The sequence below is a fragment of the Crassostrea angulata genome, chromosome 1, assembly GCF_025612915.1.
Source record: "Crassostrea angulata isolate pt1a10 chromosome 1, ASM2561291v2, whole genome shotgun sequence".
NCBI lineage: Eukaryota > Metazoa > Mollusca > Bivalvia > Ostreida > Ostreidae > Magallana > Magallana angulata.
In genome coordinates, this window is record NC_069111.1 from 25,950,588 (window position 1) to 25,976,769 (window position 26,182).

The following is a 26,182-nucleotide window of genomic DNA, read 5'->3' on the forward strand; positions in this document are numbered from 1 at the left end:
AAGTGTAAAAACACAGACAACAGCTATATAACGTTATACACATATTAGGCATAAGAAAGATAGCCTACTGTAAGCCTTGCGTGAAAGGCTGGATCGAAAAGTTAAATTATTTCTTTTTGCATGTACTACTGTACAGTATATACGTCCCTGATTTTGGTGAAATTTGCATTCTTCATCCTAAATAAAGTTGTGCACTGTACAAATAGAAAACCATCGTACAACAATTTAGGCCTACATCGAATTTATATGTGTGTGCATATTTCCCTCGGTTTGACGTCAGACAGCAGAATAATAAGCTACCCAAGATTCCGCATTGAAACCCAAAACAATGTCAATCGCCATGTTGTGATGTTTACATGGAAGGGGCATCAAAATCTGATGTCATCACGGTTTGTTTTCTCTTTGCACGTGCGATAGTAGACACGGACTGTAAACAAATATAACAGTATTTAATGTTCGGCCTTTAAGTTTTTGCAAATTCTTCCTATTTAAGCTGGTTTCTGCGATTATTTCTTAACTTCCTGTCTGTTTCTCCCGCCATTGTTATGACTATAGCAGTAGTAATATATTCAAGGAGTGTTTAACTGTTAACGAGAGAATGTCATGACGAACGTTCTATACATTTTTAAAGGTGGAAGACATATAGAATGAACAGTGCACACAAATCAGAATGAACGAAGTGTCTTGGCAGAACGGACCGCGAATGATGGCCAACGGACCTCATGAAATGGCGGGTAGACAAAACAATAACAATGTGCCTGGAAGTCGGTCGCAAGACGATGCTACGGTCGGATACTTTTTCCAGCGGCCCCAAACTGACACGGAACTTAACACCTACACAAATAAAAGATGGGCCATTGGAGATGACAGCATAATCGAACATGTTAGTGATAATTTAGCCTCATCCTACTCTTGCACACAATGTCAATGACCATGAAGTTAAGAAATTTAATTAGGTTGTCTATCAATAAATTGAAGCCTTTCGCTACCTGGCCATGATATTGTACACACTACACAAAATAGCACAGGCGAGTTCAGCAGAGCGGGTGCTTATGAACGCTCATGAAATCGCTTGTACCTACAACAATTTTTGGTGAGAACTCACGAACACCCACTTTGTTGAACACGCCTCGGCTGTTAGGAATTCTAGAGGGGCATGTCATTCTATTTGTTGTTTTTTGCATTCCAGTATGTATTAATTCACAATCTTTATAATCACTATACATTCTGAACAATATTAAGATTAATTGACCAAGATAGAGTTATTAAAATCTTTATTTACACATATTTTTCCAACCTCTGATAGTCTTTCTTTTATTTTGCTACTTCCTTTTCAAAACTTGGTCCAACAATTTACCTTCTGAATGCGGACCAATTTTGTGTTTGACATGTTTTAATTAGTAATTGATTTATATGAAACATCCTACTTTTAGGACATAATATATGATACTCATTTTTGGTTTTCTGTTGCTGCCATTATTTCTAATCATACAATGAAAAGAGAGAAAAAATAAACATAAACCACGTACAGTGGCCATTTTGCACACTCTATTTTGGCCAGGTACTTTATTACCCTCCAATGTATATTGTCTGCATTTAGACCAAAATCAAGTACTGTATTCTGATTGTCTATAGATATTCTGATAGTGTTTATCGGTGTATATTTGCTATGAAGTTAGCTATAGTGTTTAGTTTAATAATTTGTATATTTCAGTCTCGAAATATGTCAACAGTGCAGGATATTGAAAAAGATTTTCATGGGATGTCTTTAGGAAGAGAGGTAAGGTTTAAAGGTCATGTACCAATATTTCTCTGAATGTTCAAATGCCATTAATATTTTTAGCTTCACTTAGAATATATTAGTTGACCCATGTTTTCAAAAAGCCTTATTTCATAGTTTTAACAAAGAAATTTAGAACCTATGAGAGGATCTATTGTAAGTTTGGCCAGGCAGAGGACTTTCCAACCAAATTTTGTCATGCATTCTAATTAAATTAAATATCTACTCTGCACTCTAGTTAGCTCAATTAAGAAACAAACAAATTAATTTGAAATGAACTTGTGTTAAATTTTTATAGATTTGAAACTTAATTTTTAGATTCCTAACCCAGCAAAAAAGATTTGGGAGATACAAGATCAACCCAAGCAGGGAGGAGATCAAAATAAGCCTATGTTTCCGGGGAACCCATGGACCGCAAGAGAAGACACATGGGGAAATCAATCAGGTACTCCAGATACTATCAACTATTTCATAACAAAACTTACTTAGTTTTTTTGTGGTCAAAATTTATATAGAGTACTTTAGTGCAGTTAAGGAACACGGTACAAGGAAAGACACAGAATTACACAGCAGTTTCATTGTGTGTTTACTATAGGGAGAAGGTTGGATAAAAGAGTTGTTAAGAACCGTTTGATTACCTGTCTTAGACGGCACAATATCTAATTGCCAGTCCTCAGAAATGCTCAAATGAAGTTTTCAGTCTTTTTATTTCTTTTTCTTTTATTTCATTTTGTTGTCGAAGACCTATAGCTGCTGGTGATGGAACGCTGACTATTAAGCTCCATCTAAATACAAATATTTTAAAATTCATTGGTGCATTTTGAAAGGCTAAGTGCTTCAAAATTCTCTTTGTATTATAATGGGAGTTGTTTTTTCAGTAGAAAGTGATTTTGCAGATATTGTTTATTTCAATATTTGTGCTTATAATACAAATAATATACATGTATCATCATTTTTAAAGTGACTTGACAGCTTTGATATTTTATCCTAAGTATACTATTTCTATTCCTCATCCCTATGTAAATTGGGTTACACAAAAGATAAACAATACAAACCATCTTTATAATGTCAATTAGCAAGAAGATCTTTTTACAGAAAATGTCATGGTTTTCCCACTTTAAATTCAGCCAAGAGTTAACAGAACAAATTATGCACAAAATAATTCTCATGAATTAACGAGCATTACTTGAGAATTTTTAATGTGTATTTTTTCCATTGTTGGTGCAAAAAGAAAATAGATATATGTCTTGCAAAAATTCCTCTCTGCAGGATCTGTTATTAAAATAAAGAAAAAGTCTTGTCGTCTTATGTTATTGTTAATTTATTGTTACTGTATGTGTTATTTGCAGAGCAAGGAGCTTTAGGAGTAGACATGGTTGAGTATGTCTTGAGTGGATCTCCCACAAGAAAAGAACTGGATGCTCGACTTCGAGGGAAAGGAGGCCCACCACCGCCTTTCATTCAGAATGTAAGTTTTATTTATGTCAATATTAGCACAACACTTTGGTGCTGTAAATCTGTCGGCCATGAAAAAGGCTTGCACTTTTAAAGATACCCTTTTCTAGTCACCTGTCATTTCGTGCATAAAAAAAGTCTGGAAACTTTTTGAATAAAATAATGTAGCTGAAGGTTTATGAAAATTGTATTCTCCCACAGAACCATATCAAAAATTAACTTGTATCCTGTAGGTTCAGGGCTGCATTTTACAAAAGAACTTACGACAAAGTCGTAAATATTTACAGCCTTGTAAAATGATCTTTAAAGAACAAAATTGACATAAAACCATTTGTTTACAAATATTTCAATTCCCATAATCATATTTTCCAGCCATAAGAATAATTCATTGATTAGTTGGTGATTAATTAGCATTCATTAATTTGGTCGTAAGTCGTAAGTTCTTTTGTAAAACGCAGCCCAGGGATTAAAAACAAGACCTTAAATTTCTTGTTTGAATACTTTGATAATATGGGAAAATAATTATGATAACACTTTAAAGATTCTCTTGAATGTATGTTGGCTACCCAGGTATATACAACCTTTAGAATTAATGTGGAAGTTTACATGTATATGTATCATACATAATTTTATCATTTATTATTTTTTTTTTTCAGATGAGAAAATTCAAGGTAATGTATCATTGATTTAAGTTTCAGCTGTCTCATTTGTTAGCTCACCTGAACAGGAGGTTTTTTTTTTTGTGAGTTTGACAATACTGTAGAAAAGTTTCATATTTAAGAATTTTCAAAATAGATACAAGAACTGTTGTTCAGGTGAATGATGTGGCCTATAGTCCTCTTATTTTGGTTTTAGTTTTGTTGTTAGTGGTTTTGACTATTGGCTTTGAATATTTGGTACGCTTAGAAATTAAGAAATGTACAGTACAGTTATCTTAAATTATAAGATTAAGTGCTAGGTGTACATGCTAAAGTCTTTGTGTGATGTTTCATAACATTTTTGAAGGTATTTCATTTCTCAGAAACCTGTCGGCTAATTTTTGTCAATTAAGATTTTCACAAAAGTGTCCTTGATACAAAGGCTTTCATTTAAATCAAATCTTGCAGTACAATTTATTTGAAAAATAAAAATTGTTCTTAACATTATTACAACAGCCAAGGGCATTCAATAATATTAACTGGCTTGGAAAAAGCAGGTTTTTCAGTAGTAGATGACAGTTTTGCTTCTTTTTTTTTGCAGATGCATGGACCAGTGCAAGAACCTGGAATGGATTCTCAGGGAGATAAGAAAAGTAATACTCCATCTCCTTTTGAAGGACCAGATGGAGACAGGGGGGATGAAAAGCAGGAAAACCTACCACCAAATGCTTTGTTGCAAAATGGCTTAGATGAGGATTATAGGTAAGCTATAATTGGGGCCTGTATTTTAAATTATTTGTTAGAGTATTTAAATGATGGTGCATGTATTATGATTAGATCATGTGTCTTTATAAAGTTGTGAGGGATTTTAAATAATGGCGCATCTAATAGCAGATATTCTCAGATATCTCACATTAGGTTTGTGCAGAATATGTCAAAATTTGCAAGTATGCAGTTGCACCAATTTAAAGAGTCTACTTGTTGACATGTTACCTTAAAAGGAAAGAGTTCAGATTCAAAATGGTACATTTTTATTTCAAATTTGCATATAATATTAAACTGCATGTTTTCTTATATCATATTAAAGAATGTAATATGTATAAACTATGAACAATCATTTCTTCACAAAATCATATAGGTTATGTCCTTTAAGATTATATCTTTAGTCTTTAATTTACCTACAAGGTATATTTATTCTTCTGGTGGAATACTCATGAGCTATATTGGAAGGTTAAAGAGTTTTTTTATACCCCCGTTTTTCAGGAGAAGGGGGTATACTATTTTATTCTTGTGTCTGTCTGTCTGTCTGTCCGTAACAAAAATTTCTGTTGCATTTTTCTCAGCAACTATAAATTGCAGATGCTTGAAATTTTAACACACTATTTGTTTAGGCATGCCATATCGTGGGATCTATTTTTGATCAAACGGATGTCAACTTCATGTTAAATGACAACTTTGTTCATTTTTATCGTCAAAGATTTCTCAGCAACTATTTATTGCAGATGCTTAAAATTTTAACATGCCCTTTGTTTAGGCATGCCATATTGTGGGATCTTTCTTGTACTAATCAGATTCCAATTTCCTGTTATATGTTGACTTTGCTTATTTTGCATGTTCACATCAGAGAGGGGGTATTACTAGTGAGCATTGGCTCTCAGATACCTTGTGTTTTAAATCCTTATAACTCAAAATTTATTTTTAGAAGAAACAGTTGCCAAAGCTCTCCTAATGGTGAAAATCAAATCCCTGGAATGGATTCAACCAGAATGAATGTAAAGGAAGGAGAATATCTAGAGAACAATCAGCAACTTAATTTTCCTCCCCCGAGCTGTCAGCTTGATCACCCTCCCTTTGATCCTGTAGGAATTGATCCAGTACAGTTTGACTACAGCAACCAAATGGGGATACCATCTTCCATGGACAGTCCAAATTTCAACATGGATTACACCCAGGTAATGATTGGAGAATGTTCAAATCTAGCTTTCCTTAAAATTGAGCTCCCAAAGACCAGATTTAATTAAATCTGAAAATGACTCATAAATAGGCACTGTCATGCACACCCTTCGATTTTGTTACACTTGATTGCACACTAGAAACTCGTGGCTGACATGGTCATATATTTTGTGTATTTATTAGTTGACTTGTGTGTGTTTTATGTAAGTAATGCATTGACATGCATTGTGTATTTGATGTTACTTGGGAGCAGCATATTTATTGAACAGCCTTCGCATAAGGACATATTTTGCAAATATGAATATTAAGATATAATTTTGTGATCGTTTTCTGTATTTCATTGTTGATATTTTCAGTTGCTGCAGAGACAGCAGCCGATTGCTGTATTAACTCAACAGCAGTTCCTTGCTTCACAGCAGCAGCAGCATCTTGGTAAGTTTCTGTTTGCTTTTTTAGACAACACTATTATTTAACTTTTAGTGTATTAGATGTTGTTACATGTTTTGATGGAAGCATTGGGGGGAGTTTGATTTGTTTTCAAAGTCAGGCCACCTGTGAATAATAGTTTTTTTGCCCTCGCCTCTAACTATTGAAACACTGGGTTCTACATCAAACCTTTTCAATCAAAGAAAAAATGATTTGAGATCTGCAAACTGCCGAGCCATTGTCTTTGTTTCTGTTAGGTGAATGTTTATTAAGGTGAATGTTAATGATAAAATGAATACAGCTTTCGTAAGAATTTACATGTTCATTAACAATGAACTTCAAATTATTCCTTGATATGTGTATACTGTAAAACAATGAATTCAATAATTATAATCTGAAAAGAAACACTTGATTTGGAATCAGAAAATTGAATTAATCTTCGTCCATTGTCATCCTTTGTCAGTACTACTTAGACCACGTTAATTTTTTATCCTCCAAAAACATGAATTTTTAGCTGAAGTTGTTACCCTGCCCTTTTGAAAAGAGACAGAAGGAATTATAGTAAACTAAGTGAGCAGGTCCCCCGGATTTAGTTTTACAGTATATCATCAGGGCAGTTAAGATTAAACAGGAAGAAAAGAAGTAATTGAATATCTTAATGAAGGCTGTTGATTTAATGACTGTGGTAATTGAGGTACAGTCCCTGAAACGCTCTGCAAATGGATAGAGAAGCCTAACTTACGAGTTTTAGCTGATGATGAAGATAAAAAAAACAAAGCATTGGGCATATGTTGAACGATCCATGAATACATATTGATAGCATAATGAATATATATTGATTGCATAGTGATCTAGTGCCGATTGTTTTGAGATTAGTGAGCCCAAGTGGTAGCAGGTGAATTAAGAGTTAAATGGGTGGACAGAAAAAACATGGTGATAACCAGAAGTTAACCGTAGGTTATAAATTGGGAACACAAAACTGGGAAAGTAGAACATTTGAGGGACTGTACAACATCCTCCTAATATTGTGGTCATTATTTGCATGGCTTTAAGTGATTTTGTGTATTTAGGGTTGACTGCTGCAGCCATTACTCCATCCCCGTATGTTATCAGCCAGGATCCTTATGCTGTGGGCATACCTATAGCAGGTTAGCATTGCGGTTTGTCAAATTAAAAAGTGATGAATTGTTTGATTCGTTATCATAACCACCGCAAACGCAACGTTTGATTTCATAGACATTCATTCATGAATCAAATTAAGCAATTTGATCTTATGAGCTTATGCTCATGATTTGTAACATGAAACACAAGCTTGCTAAGTATTTCTGCTTGTTTATATGTTACAATGAAGCGGATTTGATATCAAGGTTATGTTTAATGTTACAATGAAAAATATTTAATAAGTACTCTCTTTGAAATTCGGAGACTTCAGAATGTGTTTATTTGTTGTGAAATATTTAAAATATGTCTGCTTTGCATGGAAAGTTTGCACCCTAATTAAAGAATTGGTATGCACCATTTAAGAAGTACACAAGCGTTTCTGCAATCTTTTTTTCTCCTTTTTTAAACATAATAAGCAGCAAAATTGATTATTTGTTTTAAATTTTCAAAGGATCAAGAAGTCATATTTATGATCTCACAATGATTGTTGCACATGCTTATAGATGATTGATGCAGTATTATGTTCAATTATCTAATTACAGTTGAATTTCAATATCTCGAACACTGATACCTCGAATACAATGGATATGTCAAAGTAATTTGTAATCCCAGCCACTTATTTTTCAAGTATTTTACCCTTGATATCTCGAATACTTAGGTATCTCAGAGTTTTTAAACAGTCCCATCTAGGATGTATATTTTGTGAAAAAAAAGTTTAGCTTGGTTTAATTTATGGTATTGTAATTATAGATGGCCAATCTATGTCTTGTCTTACACACAGATTTGTGAAGCTTAAAAGGGATTTTCATCTGCCCTGTGGAGATCTAATATCTATTTCAATCAGATTAGCGAAATTCCTCCTTTTTCCCCCTAAAATTAAATTATCTGTATCACAGAGCTTAATTTAAAACAATAAGGTATGGTTGTCAAAAGTGACAAACCAGAATCCACAATATCGACAAAGTAAATATAGGTAATATATTGCCTGCGTGTAGTCAAGTTGCAGGATATGCATTTATCTCATACGTGTGGTATATATTACCTGTGTGATAAACCTTTGCTCTATCAAATGGGTGATGCTATCAAATACTTCCGGTCCGAACTATTTTTGACATAGCCCGTCGAGCTCGCTTCAACACTTACGTGACCAATTTTCGAACATTCTCTAGTATTTTCCACATAACTATATCTACTACCAAAAATTGAATTAAAATGAATTTTGTCAAAGATTTAAATAACAAATATGAAGGAAAACATATAACTGTGTAGTTTATAAAACTACAAATCACGGTAGCTATCAAGTTGTTCATCCTGATGACGCCATGAAAACAGGACACTTTGGTTGTGTTCTAATACAAGAACTTACCAAATTAATGTCTCCCAAGACTTTTATTTCACCACCACTGTCCAGTAAGCATCCTTATTCAATATTTTAAAACTCCAAACATTAGGCTAGTGTTTTTTTTATAAAACATGAACAACTATTTCTCGTTCATTTCAATTCAAACTAACATGCATTTGCAACTTTATATATGTCAACAAACTTGATTATTCAAGTCTTATGATCAGTATTTCCTTTTAATTCAGTAATTAAGCTCTAAGAAAAATTATTTAGAGAAAAAAAATTATTTCAAGGTTTATTTCAGCGAAACTTCACATTAAAACAGTTAGATTTATCTCCAAAAGGACTTCCTAAATTATATTGCATAAGGTCACAATAACTGTGTAACACAACGTTGCATCATCGTTTACTCTCTGCAAAACATATAAGGGGATGTCTCAAAAGCTTCATTATATAAATCAAATTGTATGAGATAAATAGAACATCTATAATTGTGTATCGGCAAGCCTCATGAATATATATACACCATTTCAACTTGTTGGATAAAGCAAATATAAAATCACGCAATATAGATATCCTCTATATACTCTATGAAAGAAAGTGATCTTTGTCCAATTTCCTAAAAAAAAACCAAAAAACCCAAACAAACCCCAAAACGTATAATTTATCACTGAACAATCCTAAAGCAATGAGAAACTATGAAAGGGGTATCGGTCAAATAAATTAAAGATGATATGTACGTTCCATACCCATCCAGATAGGTATGACCTTACTCTGAAACATCGTTTTTTTTGGCAATGATAAACCTCACTAACCATCAGTATTCATTTTTTGAAATTGTTGTGCAATTCAAATTTTCAAATTTTAGATCAATCATAGTTAAATTACTGAATTAAAGAGCTATGGCCCCTTTATAAAATGATGTGTAAAATCCTGCTTTGTTGAGTTACATGAATACTCAAACGACCACTCAGGTCCATGGGCCTTTAGTTTAAGTCTAGTTGTACTATACAATGGTGGATAATTGTTCATTTGACTTTTAGGACCAGCAGTACTTCATCCTCAGTATTACGGTGTTCAGGCCCCCTGGGGCATATATCCTGCCAATTTAATCCAACAACAAGGGCAGACAACTCCACAGCCAGCATCACATCATCAACAACAGCAGCAACAGCTAATGAGGGGACAAAACGGGCGTTTAACCCCCAATCAGAGTGAATCGAATATGCCACCCCAACAGCCAAATATGAATCAGCAGTTGCCTACCCCACCAAGTAAGGAAACTATTTTTTATGATATGTGCATAGCACATTATTTGAATTGTTCACCTGAACTGTAAGCTCATGTGAGTTTTTTAAATCACTGATTGTCTTTCTGTATACTTTTCACATTTACCTTTCCTGATCTTTTGATGAAGATTGGTTAAATAATTCTGCATTCATTAAAATGGGAGACTCTATTTATGAAATATTTTTAGATGAGTTTCGTAGAAACCCACTTAACACATAAAACGACATTCCTCCCACAAGTTGGGTGCTGATAAGGAATATGTATCTCTTGTTTATTGCTTTCAAAATGCCTGATTGATTTTTTAATGCTTTAATAACTAATTTATATACATGTATATATTTTCAGATCCGCAGTATCAGATTTTGGCTCCAGCTTATTATGACCAAAATGGACAACTGATCATGAATCCTAGAGGTCTCAATACCCCAGTACGCCTTGTTTCACCTGCTCCGGTCCTAGTCAGTGCAGCCACTGCTGCAGTTAGTCAACAAGGTAAACACTCAAAGCTTTGGTCCTGAATAAAAGGAGTCTTCAACTCAACTGATCTAACAGAAAAAAATATGGTATCATTCATAAACCTGTGGAGTTATCTTAGATAGCACAAAAATGCTTATTAGTTTTTACCAGTGGCATAACCTTGCAAGTGAACAAACATCTGATTAGATAACAAAATCAGCAGATCAAAAGATCTGTTTTAATGAGCTGTGACAGGGGTATTGTCCGTCAGGTGACGGAGACTGTCCTCAGAAATTTGTCCCACAGGTGCTGGCCCAGGGTTTTTCATCAAAACAAAGGATTTAAATATAATGGTATTTATTTATGTTTGCAGGTGGAACAAGCAACCCTCTTCGTCTTCTAACTACTCAGGCACAACAATTACAGACATCAACACCAGTGAACTTTTCAAACAATAACACCAACAATCCAAACCATATGGGTAGGTCATACTTTGTCATTTAAATATGTATAACTTGTATCAGAAAGTTTCTATCAAAAAATGTGCCCCTGATTTTCGCCCTCATGGTTGCTAAATATGTCCTGGTAATTGTCAGTCTGTTAAGTGAAGTTCATGAATTTATATTTTATTCTTCAAGTTTCTCTAAAGTTCACCTGAGTCTATCAAATGACTCGGGCAGGTCGGTCCTTGGAAATCAGCTCTTGTTTGTCCTCTAGATGCATTTTGATATTTTCAACCTCTGCTCAATTACTAGTTGACAAATCTGAAATTCTTTTTTCTGTAATACATATCTTGAATGATGAGAAATATTAGAGATAATGCCTTTTCACTCATTTCTGATCACGTTTTGTATGTAGTTCATATACATATGACAAGTTCAGAAGTAAGGCTGCATATAAAAATACAATTTTATTGGCCTCTCCTGACTGACTAATAAAACAAAAAGTGACTCGAGATTTCTTAATTACCGGTAACAATCTAAGCACAATTAAAAATAATCCCATAAAATAATCAGAAGATCAGTTACTTTCCAAATAAAGATAAAGACTAAAGGACACATTACACTTTTGTAAACACTATGCCCCGTGCTATTATTAAATGATGTGTATCTTAGATCAGTCATAACTCTAAAGAATACATAAATAGAGAGAAAAATGATCATGAATTGAATCAAATCAAATTTTTAAAAAGACTGAACCAAGGTATTTTGAATCGAAATAGAACAAATCTGGAATCATCTGTTTCCAACTGAAATCTAGGTAAGTGCCTATATGGTAAAAAATCTCATTCTGCAACATTATTTTTTCTGGTGCCAAATTAGACTTAATTTGAGAAAATAAGCTAATATTTCTGCTGACTTCAAAATGAATTTTAAAATTCAATTTTAGGACAGAGAAGGGATTCTTTGGATTACAAGGGACGTCAACAGATGCCTCCTCTGAATCAGTTTTATGGCTCTATGGGAAACATGTCAGGTTCTCCCGCTGGACCTATGGGACTGGTACAGCCAGGGCAAAGCATGACCCCACCTCCATCTCTCTCTGGGTCCTCATCCAACTTGTCTCTAGGTGAATATCACAATCGGATTGATTTATACTGCATATAGACAGGCCTGTTGGTTTGTCAAATACAGAATATGCACCTCGGCGTTGCATATAACCCTATTATTTTGCTTACTTGCATAATATATTAAGTTGCCATTCCTTGGATTATTGTACTCGGATGACTGTTAGGCTTGTGTGTGTGTGTGTGTGTATTTGTTCTTGACCATTTTCTCAAAACCATCTTTTACATGATATATTTTCAGCAGGACTTTCTGGAGGAAATAGAATGTATAATGCTGCTCCTGGTGCAGAGGCAACAAAATTCAGAAACAATCCAGTGGGATCTAATGGTTTTTTCTCTGGATCCTCCCTTTTTCCAAGTAGAAATATGATCACAAGAAGGTGCATTTTCCCTGCCTGTTTGATCAGTTCATCTGTTTGAAAAATGGGAAAAATTTTGAGCATCACATTTTTCTCTTTCAAATAATTTTGCCAGTTTCCATCATTTGTTAAAATTTTGCCAGTGGGGTTCTTAAAATTTCTGTGGAATCATTAGAATTTGTGGTGGCTCAATTTTCGTGGTATGCGTGGGTAACCCTCCCCCACAAATTTAAATCCTCAACAAAAACAATTTTAGAAAGAGTTATCTGAAACAGCAACCGACGCATCCACGAAATTACGTCCCCACAAATGAGCAAAAAAGTCAAAATTCATGAAAATTGGCCCCCACGAATTTAAATGATTCCACAGTACTTAATTATAGCCTAAATTTCTTATAGATGTGATTATTATAAATGGCAGTTTTCTACAGGTTTATATATGAACCTGCCGGCACATATATAAGAATTCGTTTTAGCTGTAAATAGTTCCTTATTTTTAGCTGTAAGTGTTTGGTTATATACGAAATGTTTTAAGGTTAATTTAATCATTTCATTACTTTATCCTATTGCACAATGTTAAGAAAGAAGAATAAATGTGTCTTTTATTTCATTTTAGCTCGTTGTCCAAAGAAGGAACTGGAAGGAGTCGTTTACTAGAGGACTTCAGAAATAACAGAATACCAAACCTGCAGCTGAAGGACCTTAATAACCATGTAGTGGAATTTTCTCAAGACCAGCATGGATCTAGGTATTGTACTTTTTGTATTCTTTTTTAAGGGATTCAATGTTAATTAAAGAAATAAATAGGAAATTACTATTATATTATTCTGAATGATATGAAGGATAAAATTTGAGAAATTGATGATTAAGCAAACCAGTAAATAGAATTTAAAGTTTAGCAATCCTGAAACCCATATGGGTCAGACAGAGAGGAAGGGGTATTAGGCCAAATTTTGTAATTCAACACTGCTTAAAGCTACATTTTGGGACTGAATTGGCCAAGTATTCCCATACCAAATAACCTACTAAAAGATATCATGAAATTTAAGAGTTTTTTCATTCTCTCTTCTCAAACAGATTCATTCAGCAGAAACTAGAGAGAGCCTCCCCACAAGAGAAAAATGTGGTATTTAATGAAATCCTGGCACACGCTTACAGTTTGATGACGGATGTATTTGGCAACTATGTCATCCAGAAGTTTTTTGAGTTTGGCAGCAATGAACAAAAACAAACTTTAGCTCAGCGTCTAAGAGGCCATGTTTTACCCCTGGCATTGCAGATGTATGGTTGTCGTGTCATTCAGAAAGCCTTGGAAACCATTCCATCAGACCTCCAGGTGGAAATAGTGAAAGAACTTGATGGCCATGTAGTTAAATGTGTGAAAGATCAAAATGGCAACCATGTTGTGCAAAAGTGCATTGAATGTGTTGACCCCATTCATTTACAGTTCATTATCGATGCATTTAAAGGGCAGGTAGGTATTTACTTTCTGTGTTTTCATTTCATATTTCATTGTTTGGTTTTTCTGTTTGAAGGAGAGAACCACAGAAAAACCCATCAGATAATAGCAATGGGTTAAACATCAATAATTATATTATAAATTACCTATAATACATATTTATTGAAAAATCTGTAATGAGTGTGAAAAAGAAAAGAAAATTAATATAACTAGACGTGAACAATGTACAGGTAACATGTAGCTTATGCATATGCAGTGTGAAACATATCATTTATATGAACTATATATTGTTTTAAAAAATGAACTTTACATGTAAGCATGCAGAGAGATATTAATCCAAAGTAATAGCAAGGGAAGAAAGTACAATGTATTGCTCATTGAAAAACCTGTCATGATTTCAATGTGTGTGTATTTTTTGGCAGGTTCTTGCATTGTCCACTCATCCCTATGGTTGTCGAGTCATTCAGAGAATACTGGAACATTGTACTAAAGAACAGATTACACCAATCCTGGAGGAGCTGCACCAGACGACAGAGAGACTGGTACAGGATCAGTACGGGAACTACGTGGTCCAGCATGTTCTAGAGCATGGATCCCATGACGACAAGAGTAAAATTGTGGCAGAGATCCGGGGGAAAGTCTTGGTCCTAAGTCAGCACAAGTTTGCAAGGTAACATGGATACAAGAACTCAATCGGATTAAAATCAGCTGTTCTGATACACTACCACTCTCAAACATCCGAATCAACTTACGTAAAGGTCACACCCAAAACAACCTTTTGATAAACCAATCACATTGTGGCTAGCAAAACTCAGCCAAGAATTTAAGCATAATTCAAGGTGGCACTTAGTCAGAAAAAAGTACTAACTGTCTGGTCAGAAAAGGTACTAACTATCCAGAAAATGTAAGTAGTTTATGAAAATGTGCACAGTATATAGGTTTTCATTTCTGTAGACATTTAAAAACTGCTCTGAAAAAGGTTTGGAATTAAACAATATGGGCATCTTCAGTTGATGTTACTGTTACTTTCTCTGACAGAATTTAACACAAATTTTGTTCAGTCGAAAAGGTTATGGCTTTTTCTTTTAATTTTTAAACTTAGATTTTATGTTCTCTCATTCTCTTCTTTCTTTGTTTGGAGATGACCTCTATTTGAGTTGATTCAGATGTTTTGGAGAGGTAGCCTATTGTAACAGTAATTTTAAACAGATTGACAGAAACTTCTTTGGTTATTAAACATCAATGTAATTGATATTTTAACATATTCATGTACAACTGAGATTTGATGAAGCTGAAGGCTGAGAGGCCCATGGACCTAATATAATGATAGGTCACATGATAATAAAATTCTTTTTTCTTTGTAGCAATGTTGTGGAGAAATGTGTTTCATATTCCTCAAGGGCCGAGAAAGCAATGCTAATTGAAGAAGTGTGCGCTTTAACTGATGGGTAAGTTTTTGTGATTTACCAGTTTTTTGTTACGAGGTCAAATTCACTTCACCATTTAGATAAATTATCTAATTTACAATCGCTGTCACCAGTTGACCGTTTTTGTACATTTATGTCCATATTAATCAGATATCTGATGTATTTATATAATATTAATTATCAAAAGTAAAGGAAAAAACATTAGGAGTTAATCATTAATGCCATAATAATGCCAACATTTATAATTTATAAGGTGGCAGGAAAAGAACATACAAGGCTTTAAAACACTATGAAATTGTTACTGATATTTGTTGAAAAATTCTGTATTGTATTCAATAAGCTTTATGCCCTCTTGCTGAATAGATGCTTGCTACTATTTAGTGGCTTCATTTTTGTGTGTTACTTAGTAATGTTCTTGGACCAATGGTTTATCTTTGATTAAAAAAGATTTTAAAAAACCTATATAACAATTAATTTATTATTTTGTAGGCCACAGAGTGCTCTCTACATAATGATGAAAGACCAGTTCGCAAATTATGTTGTGCAGAAAATGATCGATGTGGCAGAGCCCAAACAACGCAATATTTTGATGCACAAAATTCGTCCCCATATTGCAACGCTCAGAAAGTATACATACGGCAAACACATTTTAGCTAAATTGGAAAAATTCTTCATGAAAAATAATTCGGACCTTGGACCCATAGGAATGCCGCCAAACGGGGCTCTTCCTTGAAGAAAAGGGGACTAGAGACCAAATATTGTTATTCATTTCATGCATTTTGATACTTATAATAATATTGTGGGTTTTCTTTTCTTATTGTATTTGATATTTTGCTTGCCTTAGATTGCTAACATAGTATAGATTTGTATCATTCTATTTTTACCATACGGGCTGTCTTTGATTGCCATATAGCTCAGCAGAGCATAATTACACTTTTTCTCATGTTGTACTAAATGCAGTTAACATCTCGGAAAATTGGGGGGGATATCGCCTTTCTTTTTTTTTCTTTTTTTTTTTTTTTCATGCCAACAATTTGATCACAAGTATTGATAAAATTATGGTCCCTTTAAAAATAAAAGTTGAGTTTAAGGTGAGGAAGATTTTCTGCCATTGCTTTTTATATTCAGGTTATGGTTATTTAACATTCAGTGATTAGTGCAATATGTCAGTGCATGACCCTGTTGAACACGTGTTGTATTAGAAAGATGGGTGTCATATTGATTTTAGGGTGTGATTAAGATATTGAGTGTGCTCATCCTTTTAAAGCAAAACTTGCTTAAACCACAAAAAAACCATCAATAGACCCTTTTGCAATAGCTGCAGTACTGCTCCCTTGCTGGAACAAATGATAAATTTTGGCAAAGTTTTAGTTGGTAGATGATTGAATGTCATAGATTATTGGCTTTACGTCATATATTGCCAATCTATGTCATTTTGCCCTGCAAATGAGCAGTACCGCAGTTACTGTGAAAGGTTTTATAGGTCAGAGTATATGCCAAGTGTTTGATGTATATATATAAAAGTAATGTAAATATTGTAAGGACGTGTAACTATGCATCTTGCCTCAAATACCAGTTAAGGCTTACTCTGTACAGGATTTATGTCAATTTATATAAAAATAGTTGATGTAAATAGTGTAAAAAAAATATCCAAATAAGTCTGTTTATATAAGTTATACTTTCCATTCCAATTCCTCCGTGAATTTTAGTTTCCATCGGATCTTAAAGTGTTCGAGCAGTGAATTTGTACATACCAAATGAATGCAATACAGCAATGCTTAGTGCTATTGGTATCATCTTCTACTGATACCGGTATCTGATATGATTACTTCTCGAAATAGGATTAATTTCATTAAAAGCAATAGAAGCCTTGGCTTGTCTATTAATGTAGTGTACTTTTTAACTTTTTTCTTCAGACTTGAAATTTGTTAGCTTCTGATGGTAATTTCTTTTTTATTGTTGCCTTTGTTAGAATATTCTTTCATATCATTGAAACAAACACAGGATTTAATGCCGGTCAATTATCCTTTTTGCATTGTAGATATATATCACTGTACAAAACCACATTATTAAAATTTTCCAAGTGAATTGTAAAATATTGTATATTTGTACAAAGAAAAATCATATCACTGTTACCTATCGGGGGTAACAGTTGTTTGGTGCTATTACATCACAAGAGTGATGTTAAAACTTCTCATTTTCATTATAAGTATTCTGTAGCTGGATTACTCTGTAAACATTTCTGTAGGAAATTTTGAAAAAAATTGAATTGATTGGACAATTTGTGTGATTTCAAAGGTTGATGCTCGTGTATTCTCATCCTAACATGTATGGTTATCATTTTGTAGATGCATTGAATAGCATATGATCATCCTTTACATTTGTTATGAAGTAGTGAAGATTGCGCGTTGACTATATCTATTTTGATGTTATTTGTTTCCATGCTTTCAATGCTTTGCAATTTTGTTCATACTTCATTTAGTGCGTGTGAATATTCCTTGTTTTTTTCACTATTTTGACATTCATGTTCATACGTAATGTAATGCATAATTCATACATAATGCAGATGATTATTATATTGCTTAGATTGAAGCTTAAAAATTATATTTCATCCTAAATGTGTAGATTTACATGATGCAAACTTCCAAGGGTCCAAGAAACAGTAATGATGATATTTTTGTGTGATGGGATCGTGTTTAGTTGCACTGCAATTTAAAAATATGATTTTGCATTGTAGATATTCACTGTACAATAGTTTATCAAATGTTTCTGTATAAATTGTATAAAGCTTTTTGAATGTAGTGAAAATATATGTAGCAAAAGTACATTTATTCACTCTGAATAAATCATGTCATAAACCCGTTAATTTTGTTCTTTTGTCCAAAGTTGGCCTGATTTAGCAGATGTGTTTATGGATAATTGGATTTTTTAAAGTTTAGATATAAGAAACGGAAAATATAGTTCATTAATATTGGTGTGAAGAGGTGTAGCGACATAGTTATACGATAACGCCTACGTTATACTAATTTCGCTTTTTACAAACAATCAAATTTCATAATATTACACCAGTTGAAAAAATCCCCAGCCTTTATAAATTATTAAGAAGTACATTAAGAATAATAATAAATTTACTTGAGTCATTTCAATACCGGTATATATATCCATTGGTTTGTCAAAAACCTGAGTATGTTTCATGTAATATTTTTAACTTTAGACTGAAAATAACTAAAGGACACCTGGATAATACTGTTACACTGTAGTGGATTCTCCCTCGCAAGTCATTGGATTTGTAATCATGGTTTTCGTTGTTGATTTCTTGTCTATTACCCTGATTACCCATTGTCTACACACATACCAAGCTTGGCGCTCTCAGTACCACAGTATTTGAATAGGTTATGTGTGTGTGCGGCTTTCAAAGCATGAGATTCCGCATGCATTATTTATGTTAGCAGCCCCTTGGTTATGCTGTGAAACATAAAAAAAATCTACCGTAATTCTGATTGTTCACAAACAAGAATGCATTGAATTGACTCATTTTGAACAATGTAATTTATATTATTGTGAAAGTTACACCATAAATGAAGTTTTTTTCCACGCAATATCAGCGAATTTCGTTTTGGGTTTGAAACTGTTTTTGGATACTAGAATAAAAATGATAGATAAAAAAAGAATGAGTGGGCATCATCACAATATACATTATCAATATGAAGAAATTAAATTACAAGTTTCATAGTATTACACCAGTTTGGAAAATTCCTCATAGGTCAGTAGTAACGCGTCGTTTAAAACACAACTTCCTTTCAAATGCGAATCGAAGGAAGACGGCATGTACCGGTATATACGTCGAACACGTACTTCCAGAACTGGTCCAGGATATCTCGTAAGGTACTTCACTACACCGAGACTTATACTTTTTAAGACACAAGATGGCGATTTACATGTTTTGTTAAACTGTTTGTATCAATCGATTCAGATGTAAACCGTCATAGCTCAGTGGTTAAAGTATCAGGCTTGTGAACACCAGGTCAGGAGTTCGAATCCACCTGGGGCTTTTGTTCATGTTTACTGAATGAAATTTTTGAAAATATCATTTTTTACCTAAAATATCACATTTTTTCGCCTATTTGACACACATACTTCGTATCCATCATGCTTTCTATCAAAATCAAGCAATTTTCTGCTGATTTGAGAAAATATTTCAAGGTGTAGTGAGGCACCTTAAGTCTATCTGCTATTTGGAAAGTAGACAATGGAGATCTACCGGAGATCTCCATACTGCAAACGAGCAAATTAGGATTACTGTTGCAGCTCTTCAATCGACCAAACGAAAACGGAAAGTAGACTGGTGATCTACCGGAGATCTCCATACTGCAAACGTGCAAATTAGGATTACTGTTGCAGCTCTTCAATCGACCAAACGATACACACCTAATGACACGCTTGGATCATAAAAGGTCAAGCAAGTTCTTAGCAGGTAACCACTTGTTTATAAAGAGAAATTTGGCATCTCTATGCAATGCATATACATCAGCACAGCAAACTATAATTTTTTTTTCTTTTCAAATTTTGATTAAATATACAGTTGTACATGTATTTTGGCCAATCGAAGAAAGGTATCCAAGTGCTCGCGTATTTTCGCATATTTCAAACATGGGGCGGAGCTAAATCAAAGTATAAACACTAAAACAGTCTACCCCTACCATGAATATCAATATCAATGTTATATTTCTTTTTTTTCAATTTACTGGGTTAGTATTTCACATCATGCTTTCTTGACATGCTTAGTTACTGAATGGCATTAACTTTTTCAATATGTTAAAGTACAGTTGCTTAGAATTATACAATTATAAGCAGTACGGAATTATTTTTTAATATTATGAGGTGATCAAATACGTTCGAGCGTGATCAAAGCTATCATTTATTAAGCCCTTCGGACTAAATTATTGGATTTATTAATTTTGATCACCCCTGACCGTATTTGATCTTCTCATAATACTCAAAGAATGATTCCTTATTCCTTAATCAAACACATATATGTACATGACATTATATTTAAGAGTGGAATGTCAAAATAGCTAGTACGTGTGTCTCGCGGTAATTTGTTATGTTTGCCATTGTGAACTCTTGACCTTGCAGTTGTGACCTGTACAAGGGGTCATTACTGAATGATGTTGCATAACATTTGCGTGCTTGAACGTAAGACTGACATGTATAGTTCATAAAATAGGTGCAAAAACAACTTCATATGCAGTTTTTTTTTATCATTAGATATAATAGAGGCGTATTATTTTATGTATAACAATTACAGTTATATGATTTCTCTCATATATCTCTGTTCAACAAGAAGATGGGGGGGGGGGGGGGGGGGTAAGAGAGCACAAATGTCCATTTCGTTTAGTCGAAAAATACAATTTCAAATTTAACTTTTTCCAATTAAATCTAATTGATAATGTTATAATACAAATTTGCAAAACGTGTGATTTCTAACTATATTCAGTTTTGAATATTTTAAGAAACTATAAGAAAATAAATACTGTCGCAAGTTTTGTCGGCATCGAATTCACAACCTAAAATGTTACCTAATGTCTGGTTCTCTAACCACTTAGCCATTTCAGTCACAATAAATTGCGTTATTTATTAATGATGTATAATACTTTGGCCACGGATATACAATGTGTATCATTTTTCAAAACCGTTTAATCGTTGAAATAAAAAAATGATATTTTTAATGTGTAGTGGGTCATCTCTTCACGTTTTGTTGATTGAAATCTGTTTGTTATCCACCTTTTTTTAGACAATGATAAAAATATGGAGCACAGACCCACTCCATAAAAGGAAAAGCGTTAGGTTTCTTTTTAAAAAATGACACTATTTGGACGATTTGATACGCATTGGTCAACATATTCCAAGTATGATTATTTTTAAGGGTTACAAATCAATGTTATATTAAAATATACATTGTTTGGAATGATTTTACAAAAATCATCATATCCATTGATACAGTATTTTGATTTTACACTTTATAATACGTGTATATTGTATAGACAATTTATATGCCTTATCCACCCATCTTCTTTTTTGTCGACCAATTTCACCTCTTAAATATGATAAATTTGTTTGCTTGCATGCTTGCATTATATGTTATTTATTAAAAAACACATACAGTATACAAATAATTGAAGAGAGTGAGCTTTCTGATTGCAACACAAATAGATGAGCAGTATAAAGGTCAACCAAGGTTTCTGTAAGAAATGACAGGCTGTCAGTATTCCGACACAAGGGCGCTTCCTGTCAGGAGGGGGCCATAAAAAGTAATAAATGGTAAATAAAGAGTAAAACGGGCACCGCATTAATAGCAGTCCTATATCAGTTATATAGCCAGGCGCATGCTCGGATATAAAATCAGAAAGGATTCAAATCTGCACTTGTACCATCTCACTTCACCCAGAATTGTTTGTGGATCTGAACATTTAAGGTAATCTCAAATTTTGTTCCTGATAGCATCTAATATTGTACTCTAACATCGTGTATGTGTGTGTATGGTGGGGAGGGGGTATTTGATTTTTTTTCTATAGAACAGGGTGCCTTGCTATTGAAAATAGCGTACTTCTACAGAACAGGGTGCTGTGTTATTGAAAATAGTGTTCTATTTATGAATTGGGATATATCATCTTACTGCTCACAAAAATATACTACCATGTTTTGCTTATCGTAGAAAATTATGTTTTCGCTCTTTATAACCGGTTTCGTTATACGAAGCGATTCCTCTAACACGTGAAAAATAATTTGATTATAACTTGTTAATTGATCGTCATTACATAAACTAGCAAGATTTTTAGGAACGGCCTGTATTTATTGCCTTGCTCGTATCATTGCAATGGATATCGATGCAATAGTTAGGTGGTATTTCATTCCAAAACTGATATCTGTTACATTAAAGTTCTGAAATCCAAAATATTCAAAATATTGTGTAACAATCTTGTTATAAATAGTTTTGAATTCTTTAAATTGCAAAACTTTAATATAACGTATCGAAATAATGGTTGAGTTACAACGGGTTCAGCATTATAAATTGGTAAAGCTTAAAGACTTGATGCATTGGTCCAGAACAGGTCTAAATCATGTAAATATCATTCATTATTATTAGGCTGTTCTTTATCAAACGTCACTTCCGGACTTAGTTTAGAAATTATCATTTCTAAACCCAATATTTTTAATATTGTCCTGACAAGTTGTTTTATTTTTGCTATAAAAAAACCATATTTTTAGAAATACACTGTATTATTAGAGCCTCGATAGGATTGTCTTTGTAGTTAAAAAAAACCCTCACATCTTTTAGCAGGAAAACTTCATGTAACTTACTCATTTTTTTTTTCATTTCGCCGGTATACAAATTATCTTTTGTAGTTAAAACTCGTTCTAATAACAGCTATATAGAATTTATAAGGTTATCGTTCAAGACCCAGGGTTCGGGGAGTTTTCTGCAAACAATAACAGGTCCCTCGTTTCTTCCCGCTAGCAAGATCTAAACTGTAGTTTTCTCTGTTACCAATAATCTATAGAGGCACTAGATATAACCTAAAACAAAGATGTACACATAATTACCGGTATATTCTTCTGAACTACATATAGAACATCGAAAATTTCTCAAATTACAACATGACTCATGTCCCCTTGCATTATGAATGTTGTAGTTAGTTTAAACAGTGTGTAACATAAAAGTAATAATTCAAATAAATGTTACATAAAAAAATTAGTTGTCAAAATAAATGTAACAATACTCTATGTTGGTAGCGTATGTAAAGATTATTTGATTTTTCTTACAGAAATGACAATGAAGGTTTTATGCAGCATATACGTAGCGGCTCTGTTCATTAGTTGTGCAATGTGCCAGAGACCGAGGGGTGGACCGGGACCGAGCTCGAGGGGCTCCTCATCCTCTGGAATGTCAGGTCTCTACCCTGCTACTAATAATTCTTATAGTGTCCACCGTGTTCCACTTAATGAATAAGGATTATGAAAGATCTAAGACTTAAGGGGACCGGATGCCGAACAACTACCCATTAGATCTACATTAGCTTTCTGAAATGATATGAAATTTAGCCATAAACTGTTTCATTTAGTAATTTTTGTGGTATATAAATATGAATTTTGAATATTTTCCGATAGCTATATCTTTATCATTGTTTATACAGAGCTCTTTGTCATAATGAATATTTGATATAGAGTAAAAACAATTAATAACCACTACTATTACCCTCAGCGTTCGCAACTCACTTGGCAACGGGTAACACAACGAATTGTTACATGCGCGTAGATGATGCGCATACGGTTCGCCGTAGAATTCAAGTCATTAATTAAAAGCAGTAAATATTCTCTAAAATTAAGATATTCAGTATAATAAAATAAAAAGTGCCCGTTTAGGTTGATAACAGTTGAAATTGACACCCCTCGAAAACCACTGCTAACCTCCGCTTCGCGTCGGTTGACAATGGTTTTCTTGGGTTCGCATCGGTTGACAATAGTTTTCATAGGGTGTCAATTTTAACTGTTACCCTCCTAAACAGGCACTATTTATTTGATATAAAACTTTTATACTATGTACATATTTCGCCATAAGTCTAAGACTCCTTATTGATCCTTAAGCCGTGCTAAATATGACTACGTTTTCGCAATACATGTTGCTTAATTTTTTGTTTATCATAAATTTATGACAAAGTAGTTCTTACTTCGAGGCTTCTTCTTCGATTTCCTTCTTGTAATACATCGATTTCATATGTTCTTCACAAACAGATAAGCGTTTTTTTTCGTAAAATAAAGAAAAATTGTACTTAAAATGACGGAAATAAGAATCTGAATGTTTCGTGCATCAACATTGTCATACGGTGTAACAGACGTGTTACTTACTAGTATACATGCGCATGTTGTTATCACTATCTTTGAATTATTTCGTGTTTGTGATAAGTTTAATTATTACTCGTGAACCTGCAATTCATTTAATTTTATCCTACGTATGTACATGACCGAAAATGAATATAGAAAGTCATTTTTATATCTAGATCACAGTCATAATGTTTTTGTCGCTTTTTTCATACAAATCAACAACCAACATTTTTACCTTGCAATCAATGGAGTACATAGAGATGTAGGTTATTTATTCTTTTTCCTCAACAAAGAAAAAAACTACGCATAAATATGTCATGAGGAAATAATAAAATAGTTATTTAATGTCCTATAGGTCATTAATACTAAAACTTTTCCCACGGTGGTAGAATCTGCCCAGTGTGTTGTCGCCCTTAGCCTTTTTCGTAGGGCAAAAGCAGGCATCAGCATTTTGGAAAATTCTGTGTAACAGTATCATGTTATTTATGTCTCTGATACAGGTACAAAGTCTTACGAAACATATGTTTAAGTAATAGGTATTCTGGATCATTTTTTACATCTCTCCAAGTGTTTAATCAATTATCATTACATAACAATACATCTTATATATATATCGATCATTTTGTATTATATAAAAAAATATTATTATTTAAATGGAATTTATCTAACGAAAATTATGAAAATGCCTTCGTCAGTGGAAATGGTATAAAAGGAAATACTTTCACATGAAACTATGTTCCTTTGTACATTATTTTATAGGTAATAAATTGAAGATGAAACGTAATGGTGTTAAAAAGCAAACTAGTTTACTCGTGATGCAAGGATATTTTCAATACAGTTAGGCCTACAGGTTTTAAGTGCTTGTAAAAAATCAGATAATGAAATATATGTATCGCTATTGTTTTTCACTTATCAACAATTTTCAATATTGTAAATGAGTTCATTACTTTTAAAATATAATTAGTCATGTAGAAATTAATATGTGAAAATTGTAAAAATTAGTGAAAGACACTTCCAAAATATACCGCAAATTTAGCAGCACGATACCGAATATCCTTTATTATATATATATTTTCAGTTTTTGATACTCGGTGTAAAGTCTGCACCGTGATTTAAATGTATAGTAAATATATATATATTTCATTTTTTTTTTATTTCAGAAAATATGATGAATATGTTGTTGATGAAATCATGTAAGTATACAGTCTAAAATTTGGCTTTCTAGTCTAAAAGAAAAAACCCCGTTTTTAAACATGCTCTTACATTTTCATGCAGGTTTACGGGAGGATTCTTTAAAAAAATGTTCTTCTGAAAGCTAGATCAAGGGGGGGGGGGAATTAAAAAAAAATACATACGCAAACGATTTTTAATATTAAGTGTTTATAACATGACCGTACTTGTGCATGTTGTTCTCTTCTTTTTTTTAAGTGATGGGACCAGGAGGTGGGATGATGGGTGGAAATAATCTGATGACATTAATGATGCTAGGAGGAGGAGAAATGATGCCGATGGACGATATGCTATCAATGATGATGATGAGAAGAATGTTTTCAGGCGGTATGGGAGGCGGTATGGGAAGTGGTATGGCGTCACCAGGCGCTTCAACCAACGCCCAAGGATAAATCCATGTGCTTACGCTTCTATATAACGCCTTTCACACCCCAATATTGTTATTATATAACATGACTTTGAACACACTCACTGCTTGTTTGTTTGAGATTTTATATTAAAAAAAGGAAAACTGAAGTTTTTGTTTTTGTTGTTTGTCTTTTGGTGTTGTTTTTTCATATTGTGTGTTTATTTAGTCTAAGATTGGGATGATGTACGATATTCACACCTTATTCCCGCCATTTATAATTAGCAAGATGCATTTAAATCAGACAACTTTTTTTTATTAGTATTACATTAAGCTTTGCAGCTTATCAGCTTTTTCAGCAATAATTGAACAATGAATTTAAAGCACAGAATTGTGGATATTTAAGGAGAC

The 26,182-nt window shown here is 33.3% G+C and overlaps 2 protein-coding genes across 3 annotated transcripts; both read left to right on the forward strand.

Annotated features, from left to right (window-relative positions):
- The first annotated feature begins 239 nt into the window (after nt 1–239).
- LOC128180028 (pumilio homolog 2-like) lies at nt 240–18,178 on the forward strand. Of its 2 annotated transcripts, none has more exons than XM_052847813.1 (20): nt 240–389; nt 632–883; nt 1,715–1,780; nt 2,099–2,225; nt 3,130–3,248; nt 3,892–3,906; nt 4,475–4,635; nt 5,576–5,825; nt 6,183–6,258; nt 7,323–7,400; nt 9,799–10,029; nt 10,391–10,537; nt 10,875–10,982; nt 11,891–12,070; nt 12,310–12,448; nt 13,043–13,174; nt 13,504–13,900; nt 14,308–14,555; nt 15,250–15,333; nt 15,802–18,178. In XM_052847813.1, the coding sequence occupies exons 2-20, from the start codon at nt 671–673 to the stop codon at nt 16,043–16,045; spliced, it is 3,015 nt and encodes a 1,004-aa protein (XP_052703773.1). In that variant the 5' UTR covers nt 240–389; nt 632–670; the 3' UTR covers nt 16,046–18,178. The 2 variants fall into 2 exon arrangements, with proteins under 2 accessions (XP_052703773.1, XP_052703784.1); XM_052847824.1 differs by having other exon boundaries at nt 12,313–12,448.
- Nucleotides 18,179–21,653: 3,475 nt separating this feature from the next.
- Nucleotides 21,654–25,941, forward strand: LOC128156324 (uncharacterized). The gene is made up of 4 exons (XM_052818426.1): nt 21,654–21,787; nt 23,139–23,264; nt 25,356–25,388; nt 25,624–25,941. The coding sequence occupies exons 2-4, from the start codon at nt 23,141–23,143 to the stop codon at nt 25,815–25,817; spliced, it is 351 nt and encodes a 116-aa protein (XP_052674386.1). The 5' UTR covers nt 21,654–21,787; nt 23,139–23,140; the 3' UTR covers nt 25,818–25,941.
- Nucleotides 25,942–26,182: the final 241 nt, after the last annotated feature.

Excerpts from the sequence above, each read along its gene's own strand:
- LOC128180028 (XM_052847813.1), top strand. The coding sequence starts at position 671 with ATGAACGAAGTGTCTTGGCAGAACGGACCGCGAATGATGGCCAACGGA. Across the intron at positions 4,636-5,575 it reads GGCTTAGATGAGGATTATAG|AAGAAACAGTTGCCAAAGCT; the intron begins GTAAGCTATAAT and ends ATTTATTTTTAG. Across the intron at positions 6,259-7,322 it reads ACAGCAGCAGCAGCATCTTG|GGTTGACTGCTGCAGCCATT; the intron begins GTAAGTTTCTGT and ends TTGTGTATTTAG.
- LOC128156324 (XM_052818426.1), top strand. The coding sequence starts at position 23,141 with ATGACAATGAAGGTTTTATGCAGCATATACGTAGCGGCTCTGTTCATT. Across the intron at positions 23,265-25,355 it reads CTCATCCTCTGGAATGTCAG|AAAATATGATGAATATGTTG; the intron begins GTCTCTACCCTG and ends TTTTTATTTCAG. Across the intron at positions 25,389-25,623 it reads TATGTTGTTGATGAAATCAT|TGATGGGACCAGGAGGTGGG; the intron begins GTAAGTATACAG and ends CTTTTTTTTAAG.